This window comes from Centruroides vittatus, unplaced genomic scaffold (assembly GCF_030686945.1).
Source record: "Centruroides vittatus isolate TY-2023 unplaced genomic scaffold, ASM3068694v2 contig_361, whole genome shotgun sequence".
Lineage (NCBI taxonomy): Eukaryota > Metazoa > Arthropoda > Arachnida > Scorpiones > Buthidae > Centruroides > Centruroides vittatus.
The window spans coordinates 2198428-2213768 of record NW_027122185.1 but is presented as its reverse complement, the minus strand read 5'-3'; the positions used below and the strand labels follow the sequence as shown (position 1 = coordinate 2213768).

Sequence of the window (15341 nt, the reverse complement as noted above, 5' to 3'; positions counted from 1 at the left end):
TCATTAGCTTATTGATTTATTTTAAATTATAACAATAATTTAAGAACTGCTCAAACAGTAAATGTTACTATAATAAAATCTTTTTAATAGTTTTTAAAGTTCTAAAAATATAATAATAAATTCATATAATCAAATAATTATGTTAATTCCACTGTAACAATTCTTTGGTAAAAATATTTATTCTAGATGCTCAAAATGAAATAAATTGTTTCATTACAGACAGCTTGATTAATGAACAACCTTCTAATCTGATATCTGCTACTTTGAGACATGCAAAAAGTTTTTGAGGCAGGCTACAGTATTATTAGTATGAATATCTGAGTATATTAATAAGTATCTGTTGAATTGGTTACAACATTATGTTGGAAAATCAGATGCAAGATTGAAAAAAAATCTATTAAAATATTTTTACAGTGATCTTAAAGCTACAAAGCAAAAGAAACAAGACTAATAAGCTAATAAGAAAAACTGCAGAAAAATGCTTAAAAATACAAGATTAGAATGTTTCTTAAAAGATCTTTTTAACAAAAATTATCACTAAATAATCTTATTAGCAAATTCTGTTAAACTTAGTACCACAAATATCTCAACACTTAAAATACTGCGATAATTTTCAGTGTTCCATTTTAAAATATGTAACAGACCGGTTACATATTCTAAAATGGAACTAATTTCAGTAGCAGAGGACAGCTTCAAGAAAGCTGAAAATGTTTCTAGAATAAATATTTTTTGATTGCTCTAATTAAGCATGTGTTGAAATGTTTATAATTGAACAATATGTTTTTTTTCCATAAAAATAAATAAAACCTTAAATATATTAAAATATCAATTATTTTTAATAAAGTACATAGAGACACAAAAATATTATTTTTACAATAAAGTTATAATAAAACAACATTCTGATTCATGAATTTTGTATAATAAAATTTAATACTTCAATAAAAAAAAAATGAATAAATACTTACTGAAATATGACCAAGGAATTTGATATTCTGAATACGAGAAAAGCTTTGACAAAATATTTCTTCATATTCTTTATGCAATGGAGCTATTACGGATTTCAGTTTAACTGGCTTATACCTAAGAGTATAAATAATTAATATTAATTTTAATTTAAATTAAATTATTTATTTTAAATTTTATATCATAGATTTTGAATTCAGAATATAAAAAATATGTTTTTATAACTTTTAAAATTGTGAATTAAATGTCTACATTTTAAAATTATTATTATTTCTTATACAAATCCTATTATTAGCAATGATAAAATATTAGTTATACATAAATATACACACCCTCCTAAAAGATCCACACTATCACTTTGCTGGTTCATATTAATCACAGTAAGTTTATGGCCTGTAATTAAATTACATTATTTCAATTATATAAAAAAGCTTAATAAAAACAATGCAACAATTAATTGAAATAAATAATTATAATCATGTCTTCTTAAATGTATTAAAAAATGAAATGAAAAATATCAATAAAAATATTCATTCAATCTTCAACTTTTTTATCATGTTAACATAATTAATCAGCATGCTTATTAATCCTACATAATTTAATAAAATAAATCATTCTTTAAGTAACTCAATTTACCTATAATAAAATTAAGTATCTAATTTTACCTGTAATCATAACAAAAATTAACAGTGTTTATTAGTCATTTATCACCTAATATCAGCAATTCAAAATGTCATAATGTTTTTCTACTAAATTAAATAAACAATGAAAACCTTACTAATGGATTAATTTTGCTTTTTTTCTCAAAAATAAAAATGTGCAATAAAAAAAAAAACAAAAAATTTTGTTTTAACATGTTTCTATGTTTAAAAAATTAATATTAATTAAAATTATATATTTAATATTAATATTCTATGTTTATAAATTTTCTAATGGCAGTAATATTCTGTTTTTAACTATTTATTTAAATTAAAATAACTCTTTTTTATTCAAATGCCACACATTCTATAGTAAGACAAATATGAAAAAAACATTCCATATGATTTAAATGAAATACAAGTTTAACCTGTCCTGTGTTATTCCCGACAATTCTTGGGGTCATGACCTTGGACCTCAAGTGTTTGACCCGAAACATCTCATTACAGTATCGGTACGTTTTTGGAACTAGATGTCGCTAGGTGTTATAATTTTTATATTAAAACTAACTTCCAAAATATAATTTTTTTGTTTTTATATTTTTTAATATATCTATTTTGTTTATGAAAAATAAAAAAATAATTTCATATGATACAATAGCCACAATTATTTTTTTAAAAACGTAAAATTTAAGGTAGGCTTATCATCAACAAAAATTCAACATGGCAGCCACACTCAACGGAGTAAAATTTCAACATGGGACAGGTTAACGAACTTCATGTTATTTAGATTTTTGTTTTTATTAAAATAATTATTATAAAAAATTTTTAGTAAAGAAACAAATTTTCATATCAATAAACTGATACTAAAAAAACTACAATAGTTATTAAAAATATATAATTAACATTTAAAAAAAATATATTTATATAAAAATGTTAATATATTTATGTTTAGCTCATTAAAAATTTTGTTATTTTAATTAAATTAATTTGTTTTAAAGAAAAAGAACAAAAACGTGTTAATTATTTCAAATCAACATAAGAGCATATCTAAGGACAATTTTTACATATAAATATATGTTTTAGTGTTTTAAAAATGCCTAATTTTGCATTGTGTATGCATTTTGTCGATAAAAAATTCTAAAATGAACAATTATAAATTTACTTGTAAAAATGTATGTAATACCTAATAAATCAGCAAGATATTGAACAACTGATGTTTTTCCAGTACCAGTTTCACCAACAAGAAGAACAGGTTCAGAGTTTTTAACAGCAACTGCAACAGATTCCAAAAGTGCCAATGATTGACGAGTATGAGCATACACTGTTTTTGAACACCTAACAAAAATAACATTAGCAGTTATTTAAATGAAATTAAATTACAGTAGAATCTTGTTTTAACAGATTGCTCGGGCCACTGAATATCATCCATTGTTCCGAGAATCCATTATATCACAAACAATAAATTTTTAAATATTCAAAACTAGTCAGTTTCAAAAATAGATGGTTTTCTGGAAGTCAGATAGTTGGCCCGGTACTGTATATTAAATTAATTTAAAAAAATAATTTTTCAACATTAATTTACATTAATTTGATACAACTGACATTAAATTATATCAAATTTAATGATAAATATGCTACATATTTCAGTAATTTTTGTTTATGAACTTACCTTTTCTCAGAGATAGAATTTTGTTTTCGTTTCATCAAAGTTACCCTTCCTATTTTAACTACATCTGATGAAATAGAGATTTCTGGCTTATATTTTGTACAAAAATACTCAATCTTAAAAAAAGAAAAAAATTTTTAATAGAAATCTGAAAATTAAGTTTCAATTACAAATTTATATTATTTATTTATAAGTTTATTATGAAATATTTACCTTTGCTTCAGTAAGATTTAATTTTGCGCCAATAGATTTTGCTAAATTTATACGTTCATATGTAGATGATATATGTTTACAAAAACAATCTATTGCATCCTGAAAAACTGCTAAAGACGCTTTTGTCGATGTAAGGTCAAAATCTTCAATAATTCGTTGACACCATTTTAATAAATCTCTGTTAATATAAAATTTACTTTTGAAATAAATACAGTATGTTTCGATATTATTTTAAACCATAGTACAGTTCATTACATGCCATGTATTGAACTATACCAGTGGTCAGCAACCTATGGCACACATGCCACTAAGTTTTTTGGTGGCACAGCCTAGACAATGACAATTAATAAAACTTTTTCAGTACTTTAATAAATTATTTATTAAAAATACAGTGATGCTTCGTATAACGTATGCCTCGAATAACGGACGCTGCGAACAACAGACTTTCTGTTTGGCTGTTACGTGACTCGAGCAACGGACTGGCTGCAAACAACAAACTTTCCGGCATAATTGGTGACTGCTCCATGGGTGCGTTTTTAATAGCGGTCGCTCTGCGTCTCCGCTACTACAGGAGTGTGCTGCTGTTTGTAGGCATTTGGGAACGACGGTGAAAGAAAGAAAGATGGCGGCGCCCACACTATCAATAGTATCGTGATGGAGGAATCTATAATTCTAAAATATGAGCTTTAAAAAGCAAAAGAAGGGTCCCAATTGTAAAATTTAACCATAAAATGGATTATTTGTTGAAAGAGCATTCAAAATAGCCTAGAAAAAAAATTCGTAAAGACAGTTACATCACCGCGTGCGCTAACTCGCGCTTTCACAATTTCTAAATTCTCATTCATAAAACCACATAATGGGCCCGGAAACGAAACTATCTAAGCCATGGAGGACGCCATGTTGCTTTCCACCGTAAACTACTGCTACAAGCGGCCATTTTTGCCGTTCGGCGGCGTGCACTCCCACCGGAATTTAGGAACGCGTTCCGCAGGAATTTTAAAACGAATGTCACTCGCGCAGAGTTACGTGGAGGAATAAAAGAACGCACCCCATGTTCATTTTTTTTATGCTGCGGAACAAATTAGATGTTTTAACATGTATTTCTACGGGAAAACACGTTTCGTATAACGGACGTTTCACTTAACGGACGTGCACCTGGAACGGATTAAGTATGTTATATGAGGCACCACTGTATTTTTAATAATAATATAATTTATAAGATATAAATTAAAATTTTTTTAATAATAACTGAAAGGTGGAATGGACTTTCAGACAAATTTTCATGTATGAAGAAAGTCTCGTTTGCTCTTTTAACTGATTTTAGTATAACTTATTACTGTGAACAAACATTCAAAATGATGAAATACATTATAAATCTGTATAGAAATCATTTAACTGAATAAAATTCAGAAATGCGCATAAATTCAATATTTTGTTTATAGTTTAAAATTTTTAACTGTTAGCTTCAAAATTTGAACATCAACAATAATGTTTAAATATTGTAATTTTTAATGATGTTTATATTATAGTGTGTATTATTATAGTCAATAAATGTTTCATAACATAGTTTCACTTGTATGTTTCTTGCAACCGAGCATAAAATTGCTATTGAAAACTTATCAAACAGGAACACACCTCTTCGTGGAAAAAATAAAATTTTATTTTCTGTTTTTTACAAAGGATATGCATTTTGTGTCATATGCTCCTCTTCAGTCCTTATTATGGTAAAATTAAAAATATAACTAATGGTAACTATTGGAAAAACTAATTGTTAAAAATGTGGAGTAAAATGTGGAGTACAACTGTGAAATAAAAATAAAAACTTTTGTTAAAATATAAAAAAATTGACCAATAAAAGGAGTAAAAACATAAAAACTTTAAAACCAAATAAAAGTGGTTAAAACATCTTTGTTTTACAGTTGTACTTGTTTTACCCCACGTTTTAACAATTAGTTATTCCAGTAGTTACCATTAGTTATATTTTTAGTTTTATCATAATAAGGACTGAAGAGGAGCATATGATGCAAAATGAATATCCTTTGTAAAAAACAAAATATAAAAATCTACTTTTTCCATGAAGAGGAGTGTTCCTGTGTGATAAGTTCTCAATAGCAATTTTATGCTTGGTTTCAAGGAGCATACAACCAATTGAGAGAACAGCAAGCAATCAAGTACTAAAATTAGTTTCACTTGTTTGATTTCAGTGACACATAGAGTGCCTAATACAGTAGAACCTCTACTATCCGGACTAATTGGAGATGAAGGTAGTCCGGATAAGGAAAAATTCGGATAATCGAAAAAAATAATAATTGACAGTGAAAGACATGTACTGTACATACAGTATGAATAATTTTTATTTGTCTAGATTTACATATAGCTTCAATATTAAATTACTTTTTATTAAGAAATTCAATTAACGATTTTTGTTTAAAGCTAGCTATTCTTTTTGAAGCTGCTAAATTGCGAATAATTTTAAGACATATACGTTGTCCTGAGTTACACTTTTCTTAGCTCTCAAACCACTTCATGGCGACATCTAAGCACTGAAAAGCTTCAGAATATGTAGGACCAATATCTCTTACTTTGCAAATCTCTTTGTCTTCTCAATCTTATTCATCTGAGGCAGATATTTCTTTAATTATTTCCTCATCATTCAAAATTTGGAATCCAGGATCGTTCGCATCGCAATTTAACCACTCGGTTACATCTTCTTCGTCACATTCAACACATTCGAAATTTGTGCTATTGCTTCCGCAATGTCTCCTATACCACTTTCTACTGTTACTGGAATTTACTAATGGTCTTTTCAAAATTTTGTTCCATGCATTCCATCATGTACGTACATAAATATTGTCGCAATTCGCCAAGTGCAAATCAGCAAATTCGTACAATTTTTGTTTATTTTGAACAATCCGGATAATCGAAAATCCTGATAATAGAGGTCCAAATAATTGAGGTTCTGCTGTACTTGAAAAAAATAAATAATTATATGGCATGCCATTGTATGTAGGTTGCTGACCACTGAATTATACTATCAACTCACACACACTAAGCATCTGAACATATAATGTATAGAATACAAAAAAACATTTGTTGTATTATTGAATTCAAACACTTCATTTACCATTAACATTAGAAAAAGATTAATTTAGCTTTTCAACATTGAATGATTTACATATTATTTTGTGTTTTGTTTTAATTGCTACATTTTTATAAATTTATGCTTTAGCTAATATTCATAATGGTCTTTATTGTAGTAAAAAAAATAATAAAATTAAATTATCAAAATTTGATAAATGTAAATAGGAATATTTCCTATCATTCTAATAATTATTTACTTAAAAGACTAATTTATCATCAAAACAAGGTTTAAATTTTGTTTTAAATTATATTATATATAATTTATTTATTTATTTTAGATACAATATGACTTTATCTTTTTATCTCTTATATATATATATTTCTGTATATTGTGCAGGAAGTAGAAATCTTTAGTCTTAATCAGACTTTTCCTATTGTATGATGCAATGATGTAATTTTTACACAGACAGCTATGAAATTGTTGAAAAGGTTTGTTGCGATCACTAAAATAAACACTCAATTCAGTAGAAAAATTATTTGTATGCAGGGAGAACACATCACGGGTGACGTGAGGGCACGCAAAACATGCGCAGTCAATGCACACAGTGCAAGACTACAATAAGAAGAAGACTTTGATTCTATACTGTGTGCATTCTATTCATTTTTGCAAGAGTGTGCTTTTTTCATCCTTTAAGTACAAAATACTGTCTCTGTATTCTGAATTTCATGTTTTTCAGGTGATGTCTTGCGGAGTAATGACGAAAAAAATCATTGCTTAAGTTTTGCACACCAGTGTATTTAATATAATATAAGTGTTAAAAACCAGTTCTTATGAGATCTTGTGTGTAATAATTATTTTAAAAATAAAGAAAATTAAGTTAGAACTATATGATAGTTAAGTTAGAGTTAAATGTATAGTTATAAAAAAGCAATGCATTTCTGAATATGTAAGTGAATTGCAAAAAACTTGTAAAGTGCATGATGCAAAACAGCAAGCAATCTATCTAGCATATGAGATTAGTAAATCTGAATTATGAATAAAAGCAACTTATTTCTTTATAAAAATTTAAATATTGTTAATTAAATTAAAAATTACAGCTAATATGAAATGGTTATTGAGTTTGCTTTTAGTAATACATTTATTTACTAATTAATCTTCAAATAGCTTAAAATCAGTTCTTTAAAATTCATTTATTAATTAATTCAATCAATTCAAAACATATTCTGCAGTGAAACATCTGCAGCAAATTCAGTTTGATATACCATATTGAATCTAGCATTGTAATGGAGAAAAATAATGCTTCAAGCTAAAGAGTTCAGAAAAATTATTTGCTGCAAAGTAATATGCCTGCCGACCTGGATCAGTTTGTCAGTTCTTGCAACATTGACTTCCATTGTCGAGCAGGTTGGATGTCCACTGAAGCTTTCACCACTCATACTTTCTTGTCAACTTGCAAACTTATCGACATTATTCTGCAATACTTTGACAGGACATGACACTCCTTGTACATCTCAATAGATTTTAGCAGGTGAAACATTTTTGGTCTATGAAAATTGAATAACTACTCAGACTTCTTCACAAGATTACTTTTCTAACCTTGACATCATTTGGAAATGCTATGTTACAACCGCCCTGCATTCACGCCATTCTAATTGTTCAATGTTGCCAATCTGGATCATTACTTACTACGTGCATTTGATTTCAATTACGAATGCTTTCGTTTTTAAACCATAACACTCATAAAGTTACTTTTTGATCACCCCACATATAACAACATAAAAATTAAAAAATTAAAAGCACATAAAATTTAAATTTTTACCTTGTGGATATAAGGCGTCCACTTGATGATTTTGGAATAATGGTTTTATTAATGTCATGATCATGTTCTCCAGAAGAAATCATAAAATATATATCCATAATTTGATTAACAATTGGTTTTAATATTGGCCATTTTGTAATAATTAGCTAAAAGAAAAAAAATGAGAATTTGTAGTTCTATAGTTTTATTATTATTACTATTATTAAGTAATAAACACACATTATACTGGATAAAAAGTATAAAGAACACTCACAGAACCAAAAATCCAGTTTGTAGAACAAAAAATGTGAAAGGAAAATTGTAGCATTTCATTTGTCATTCAGTTTCCAAATCCATTCTTTAATCTGAAAACAGTTGCTAATAGCAATTGATAATTTTCATTTTCCTTTCATTTCTTTGTTCTGCATGCTGAATTTTTGGTTCTGTAAGTGTGACTTTTATTATTATTGCAAAAGAATTAAAAATATATTAAGTACAGATTAAATTTATTCAAATACCATTATTAAAATTACAAACATTATTTAAAAAATACTATAAAAGTGCTTCATTACATTTAATTTTAACATAAATATTTTAAAGAACTATAAAAACGTTCATAATTGATGAAGCATACCACTCACAACACACAATTTGTAGGCTATTGTTGGAGTCAAAGTTTTATCCTCTTGTAGTTTTCTGTTGAAACTGCCCATTAATTTACATAATATAAATATTAAAATTTTATAAATTTCATCTATTATGAATGTTTTTATAGTTCTTTAAAACCCATTTGCTTGAATAGCCCAACCCTAATAACCCCACAGCTAATAAAAGTATCAAATTTAATATCAAACTTCTGACTTTAATATTATTAAATATTTTTTTTGATTATTCATTAAATTATACATGGATTTTTTTTTTATTTAACTATTAATATTTTATATGATATTCAGGCTCTACAATTAACGATTGTTTTATTTACTGATGTATTTGTTATATTTGGATCTATATTTTATAGGTTCAAATATATCAAAATTCATATTTTAACAAGATAAACAGATTAAATATAAGAAATTTTAATTGCAAAATATCAATACATGTATTGACTTAAGATTGTGGAATGACATTAAATTATAAAGTGAAAAATATATATTTAAAATACTGCACTATAAAAGAATTCTGCAGTCATAATACATTAAAGCCAAAATGATTAGCAAAATTAAAAGAAAAAAATAATCATTTCAGACAGAGATAAAACTAATAATGAACAAAAAAATTATATAAAATAATAATTATTAAAGAATATCATAGATGACTTTAAACGGAAGTTGTAATTTAAATGAAATATGATAAAAATATTAAAAATAATTTCCAAAATGTAGACAGTCTTAATTTTAACACTAGATGCACACTCAATCATTTAAAAAAAACAAAGTTTAAACAGATAATTTTAGGATATCAAGTTTATAGAGAAATGTAAAAAAATTGCATGAAGAAATCTTTAAAATAATGTAGAAATTTTGAATTACAATTTTGAAATTTTAAACAGCAAACATTTTATTAGTTATTTCAAATTTTAAATTTTATAAAAATATATATAAAAGCATGTTTTTCTTATATCTGTTCAGTAAAATTTTTATAAAAATCATTAAATTAATTCTTTTTGAAAAAATTTTTAATCTGTTCAGAAATCTTTTATATAACAAAACATTTTAGAAAAAACAAAGATTTATCTTCATTAAATCAATAATTAAGTGTAATACAGATTATGCTAAAACTGAGTATATTTATTATTATAAAAACTTAAAATCATAATTCGCAAAAACTCATTTTACTATCAAATTTTTGTTAATTTAAATAAACAAAACTCCATAAACAATAATAGTTACAAATGGTCCATAAACAGAAATATTTTTAAAATCTAAGAAATACAAAAAGTTTGCATTAAGCAGGATTTGAACTTGAATCAAATAAATTAAGAATACCTTCAGAATGAACTATCATCAGACTAATACATCGCCAACTGCCGTAAATAATCGGGCTAACTTTTGGATATAAACGACTAAAGATTAGGAATAAATTTGGCACTTGAGGTAAGCGTTAGGCGCCATCTCTTATTAAGATTAATACTAATTGTATGGGCGTAATGTTATCGGGTTTAGTACGATGTTTATTTGTATATCATCAGACTGTGAGTCTATAAAAAGGTTTTTCTTATAGTAAAGAAAATAAAGTACTTTATTTCAAAAGTATTTTTCTCAAATGTGACTCTTACGGAAAAAGACAAAATATAATTTTATACAAACAAAAAATTTATATATTCGAAAATTAATGTAATATAGTAAAATATATTTTTTATATTAAATTAATGTATTTATTATTCAGTTAATGATAAAGAAACCTAAAAACATATTTTTTAATTTAAACAAAATTTACTGCTATACATACTTCTTCAAGTTCACTTCTAGACAATGAATCCACTATAATTTTTCGCCATAATTTTGATACCATATCAGATGGACTTCGAAATTCCGAATGCCTTCCTTCGTGATTTCCAATCAATCTTAATATATAAATATAATTTATTAATGAATTACTGAAATAAAAATAAAAAATTAAAAAGCCTATTAATGCAAAAGATAAATTACTTTTAATCCGTGTGTATGATTCTGATAAATAGATGTTTAAAATATTTTTACTGCTAATAAAATTTACTTTCAATAAGTTTATGGTGATTTTATTATACAAAAAATAAGTGATTTTATTTTTAATACCAATTATAGAAAAAATTTTAAATTACATTAGTGTAAAAATATTAATTCAGACAATTCACAAAAAATATAAAAGCTAATACAACCTTTGAAATAATATCAGATTACATTAAGAATATTCATATTCTTTAGTTCATTATTATTATTATAGCTGTTTTGTCAGGTTAAAGTAGTAAAAAATAATATATAATATTCTCAATTCACTTGCACTTTTAAGTAGGGTATAAATGTCAAAAGAAAGTTTTTAAAAACATGATAAAATCAAATAACTTCATCTTGAAATAATTTTCTAGTTTTAAAGCTCCTGAAAATTATTATTTTACAAAATTAATCCAACTTAATTGAAATCTTTAATAACTTTCAAAAAACACTTAAAATACTAACAGAGTGAATATCATCCGGTGAAATCATATTCACATCAATATTCACAAACTTGCAAGCATTTTTGAGCTTATCTTGCAAATTTCTAAAAGTTTAGTTGTTGCAAAATACGCATATCAGTAAAATATACAAAATATACTGGTAACTCATTTTATATACATGTTATGTTATTACCTTTGTGTTGCGAAAAGTTGAAATCCAGATTTAGCTTTTACTAAATCAGCATGACCTGGCAACATAAGACTTTTTGATTGAAGAACTGGAATTATCAGAGACATTATATCCATTGGTGCATAATCTATATCTTCTAGAAGTAACCAAGATCCTGAAATCATTGCTTGCGTAAGAGGACCAGGTTTCCAAATAAATTCTCCGGGTATATCTGTACAACAATGACTTCCTAGTAGAAGCTAAATGCAAAAAGTTAAAATTAATTTATAATAAATATACATACAAAAAATTGTAATTAAAAATATACTATAATTTATATGTATTCTTTTAAATTATAGAAATGAAAAAAAAAGAAAAAAAAGAATAAATTCAGTCAGTTTTATAACCACTTAAAAGGGATTTTTTTTTGGATGAATAAACTGAAATGTTATGTCCTTTGAATCCGTCACTCACCCGAGTTCAAGAATTACTCAGAAGACAATTAATTCTCAGTATTTTATTTAAATGCATTTAAATCAAATATCTGGCAAATCTTGCTAATTTTAGCTTCATATTAAGGAATATATTATTTGTTTTTAGAAGTTAAAAGCTTTTATATTAAAAAATTTTATTTTCAATCTTAACTTTTTTAACACTTAACCCACCTTTTAACACAATCTTAACCCAACTTAATACTTTTCCAACTGATGCAATTTTGCATCTTATGACACTCATCATATATGCTGATGATGCAGTTTTGTGTTATTTTGATGCTGGAAGTTTTTGGTAAATTGCATGTGCATTATCTTTTCAGATGTTATTTATTACTATCTGCAAGTGTAAGAAACATTGTAGAGGTTATGATTTTATTGCTTGGTTTAATTATAATAGTTTCTCATCATTTTATATTCTAGTAGGTCCTGGTCACTCACTTTTGCACCATCACATAAAATTACATAAATATTGCTCAAAATAAAAAGAAAATTTTTTATTTATATATATATATATATAAAACAAATCAGACTATTCAGTTCAACTTTTTGTTTCAATGATGACAATAAAAGTGTTAATGCATAGTTAAGTAAGTATTTTGCATGCCAATTTTAGGTTTTTAAATTATGTTCAATCTTGAATTAAATTTTCAGAACATTTTTCACATTCTATCTATTTTTAGCTGATGTTCTAATTTGGGGTGAAAATGTTTCTTTGTCATATAATTTTGGCTTCCTGATGTAAGCATTGGAAACAGATACTTATATGAATATGGTGCCAAGTGTATGTGAAGTTAATAATATGCAATTTGCTTTTTTATGTAAAATTACTTTCATGTTAGGAAGTTAATTTTATTTATTATTAAGTATATCTAGTTGCCTTTTTACAAAAAATATATTACTTTTATTACAGTCAAAGATATGAAGCCAATTATTAAAGTATAGAACCCATTAAAGCACCACAAAAAGCTGAAAAATAAAATATCAACTCACCTTCCATATTTATTTTAGCAGGTATGTTTTTTCCAATAAATATGCCTACTAGAATAAGTATGGAAGGGGTCTGTGAGTTGGTACAGAACAAAGTACATTTTATTTATACATTACAATAATAAAAATTGAATCATTATTAGTAATAAGATAAGAAACCCATTATAAGGGGAAATATACAAGCTACATATATCAGATTACAAAATGTTAATTTGATGACGATTCACTATCAAAAACAATATAGAATTATCTGTTATAAGTTTACTTAGTATAATTTTTTTGACAAATAAATAGATACTTTAAATTTTATTTTTGATTTGTTCTCTAACAACTTAAAAAAAGTTGCTTAAATTATATATAATTCATCCAACAAAACCTTTGAAACTCCAGCGAAATATGTTTACAAATCAGCAAACGTTTTCGACCCCATCTGAGTCTTCCTCGGGCTACAGTTGTAAGGAATTCAAATACGTGTGAAATGGAACAGCAAAACCGAAGTGAATGTGATTCAGATTTAGAATAAAATGGTTATGATTCAAAATGGAATAATCCGCTCGTGCTGAGATGACGGTTTAGCATGTGTGACATCACTATTGCAAAATGTTGAATAAACATTAAATAAATCCATTATGATGTCAGTTATGGGGGTTCACTCCCTCATAACAAAATTTCCATGCGTGAGAAATGTTGGCTGCATCCTTATAGTTGATGCACGTGTTACATAATCCTGCTTTATAATGTTTGCTGATTTGTAAACATATTTCACTGGAGTTTCAAAGGTTTAGTTGGATGAATTATATTTCCTCCAGTATTCGATAGGACATTCATTTGTTAAATTATATATTTAAGCAACTTTAATAAGTCACTTAATTTCAATGAAAAACCTTGAGATACCATTAAATTAAAATATTTCATAGTTCTACTCCCTAGAGAGTTTTACAGTCTCTCAATAAGTGTATTTCCAAAAATTCTTCAAATTACAATAAATATTGTAGAAAATGCAATGTAAACATTATCTATATATAATATTTATTCAATTTTAAATAGATTGATAATCTCTTCATATTTATTCCAATGTTTATTAGCATATAGTTAGCTTTGAGAGAAAATTTTTTTAATATAAATATACCATGGGTGATAAAAATAATCAATCAAAGTAATAAATTTTGGTCTTTTATAATAGATTCAGAAAATGTTTCCATTAATCAAGTATATTCTTGTTTCCAGTTATCCATCAAGTAATGAAACAACTTATACAAAACTCCAAAGGATTGTTAAACATTAAATTTTGTTTATGAAAGATTTTTGTCTGTTGGTACTTTATTATTTTGTTTCAAACCATAATAAAATCTTATTAGTCTTAAATAACTCCTCAAAACCTTCAAAAACACTAGCACAAAAATATATTTAAAATAAATACGTTGTGACAAACGTTCTTGATCCAATTAGGATCTGCTTCAAATCATTAATGTTTGAAAGAATTAGAATGCAGGACGTTCAAATTTAAATATTTTAAAATCGTGGGAACTGTAAACCTCATAACCAGTATACAGCAAAAATCATATCTAGGTGTTAACGTTAACATTAAAACTAAAATAAAAATTAACACAAAAATTAACAAATACATTTTTAAATCACAGATGAATTAATTGATTTCTTATTTTTTAATGATGCCAAAATTGTCGAAAAAGGATTGTCAGGCATGCGAGATATTTGCCTCCTCCTTAGAATTGATGCATTCCCCCTTTAGGTCAGCTTTAAAAATTTCAGAGCCTCTACAATTTTGATTTGATCCATGTGAAGAGAGTGTCTAATGAGACTGGTTTGAGGTAGTTTAGCTTCTATGTCCATGTCAGAAGCATATATTTTTGTGCTGGTGTTTTTAAAGGTTTAGTGGTGTTATTTGTTTATTGTGTATTAATGGTTTATAACCAGCTTTGTCAAGATTCAGAACTCTTATTAGTCTCTTTAAATAAAAAGAAAAACTCTCAATCTCATACTGAACTTCATAACCAGGTACTAAACTTTCTACACTAACTGATTTACAAAGAAAAATTACATACTATTAGTCTTGATCATATTAAAAAACCTCAAATAACCTCAAATAGGACTAGCATAACACATACAAAATTGATTAATAAGTCATACAACTTCATATGTAATTTTTAATGATGAACATAACTATAATAATTTATTTA

The 15341-nt window shown here is 25.9% G+C and overlaps 1 protein-coding gene across 1 annotated transcript in view; it reads right to left on the bottom strand.

The window, feature by feature from the left end:
• The window catches only part of LOC136975022 (midasin), a 234672-nt gene that overhangs the window by 199386 nt on the left and 19945 nt on the right, over positions 1 to 15341 (bottom strand). The window contains exons 8-15 of the mRNA XM_067270012.1: positions 11687 to 11922; positions 10809 to 10923; positions 8382 to 8527; positions 3481 to 3658; positions 3271 to 3383; positions 2785 to 2936; positions 1296 to 1356; positions 966 to 1080 (exon numbers count right to left, since the gene is read on the bottom strand). Of these exons, the coding sequence (XP_067126113.1) occupies positions 966 to 1080; positions 1296 to 1356; positions 2785 to 2936; positions 3271 to 3383; positions 3481 to 3658; positions 8382 to 8527; positions 10809 to 10923; positions 11687 to 11922 (1116 nt within the window). The remainder of the gene's footprint in view (positions 1 to 965; positions 1081 to 1295; positions 1357 to 2784; positions 2937 to 3270; positions 3384 to 3480; positions 3659 to 8381; positions 8528 to 10808; positions 10924 to 11686; positions 11923 to 15341) is intronic.